This window comes from Terrapene carolina, unplaced genomic scaffold (assembly GCF_002925995.2).
Source record: "Terrapene carolina triunguis isolate 2854851 unplaced genomic scaffold, T_m_triunguis-2.0 Scaffold18932, whole genome shotgun sequence".
NCBI classification, from domain to species: Eukaryota; Metazoa; Chordata; order Testudines; family Emydidae; genus Terrapene; species Terrapene triunguis.
In genome coordinates, this window is record NW_020683283.1 from 1 (window position 1) to 1,167 (window position 1,167).

The 1,167-nt window shown below is 71.4% G+C and overlaps 1 protein-coding gene across 1 annotated transcript; it reads left to right on the forward strand.

Annotated features, from left to right (window-relative positions):
* Nucleotides 1-134: 134 nt before the first annotated feature.
* LOC112123575 (G-protein-signaling modulator 1-like) lies at nucleotides 135-1,010 on the forward strand (the record flags this gene model as incomplete). The annotated part of the gene is made up of 2 exons (XM_026661890.1): nucleotides 135-318; nucleotides 808-1,010. Coding segments are annotated over 2 exons (387 nt in total), but the record flags the coding sequence as incomplete, so codon positions are not given.
* Between the last annotated feature and the right edge of the window lie 157 nt (nucleotides 1,011-1,167).

The following is a 1,167-nucleotide window of genomic DNA, read 5'->3' on the forward strand; positions in this document are numbered from 1 at the left end:
AGGAACGGAACCCAGGCGTCCTGGTGCCCCCCTCCCTCCCCCGCGCCGGGCAGGGAACCCAGGCATCCTGGTGCCCCCCTCCCTCCCCCGCGCCGGGCATGGAACCCAGGCGTCCTGACCCCGCTCTTCCCCAGGCCGACCCCCTGGACCCCTTCGACCGGGAGCGGCTCTTCGACCTGCTCTTCCGCTCCCAGAGCCGGCGGCTGAACGAGCAGCGCTGCATCCTGCCCGGCCTGCGGGGGGCGCCCCGCCACGACCCCGCCCGGCCCTGGCGTTCGCTGCCCGGGACCCCCACCGAGGGCCTGCTGGGGGGAGCAGGTAAGAGACGCGGCCCCGCGCCGGCCTGTCCTGTGCCCCGACATCTCCCCGACTCCTGACCCCTCCTCCGACTCCCTGCCCCCCAACCCCTCGCCTGGCCCCAGCCCTTGCCCCCAAACCTTCTCCTCTGCCCCTGAATCCCTCGCCCTTTCCCCCAACCCCTCTCCTCTGCCCCAGCCCCCTCTTCTCTGTCCCCCTGACCCAACCCCTCCTTCAATCCCTCTGCCTGCCCCATGGCCCCCATCCCCTTCCCCCCTCCCCCTGTGCCCCCTCAGCTCCCCCCATCCAGCCGCCCCATTCCCAGCCTCCTTCCTCTTACCCCCACCACCTCCATCCCTCTGCCAGCCATGGGGGGGGTGCAGTCTGGCAGGGGGGTGCAGCCATGGGGTGCAGTGGGGGGTGAAGTGGGGTGCAGCTGGGGGGGAGATGTAGCAGGGGTAGAGCTGGGGGGGCACCGTCCAGCCCTGTCTAACCCCCCCGGCCCCCCAGGGAAGTTCTGCTCGCTCACCTCGCTGCAAGCCGAGCAGTTCTTCGAGCTGGTGGCCACGGCCCAGGCCCGGCGGCTGGACGACCAGCGGGCTGACTTCGCGGGGGACCCCGGGGCCGAGGAGGGGGCTGAAGAGGGGGCCAAGGGGCCTCCGGAGCCCCCTGACCAGGGGGAGGAGTTGTACAGCACCATCCTCACCCACCAGGTAAGAGGTGGCCCCCCAGGACCCCCACCCCCGATTCCTGCCTGACCCCCCAGTCCCCGAGACCCCCACTCCATAACCCCTCCCTCCAGACCCCCCGAGACCACAGAATATCAGGGTTGGAAGGGACCTCAGGAGGTATCTAGTCCAACCCCCTGCT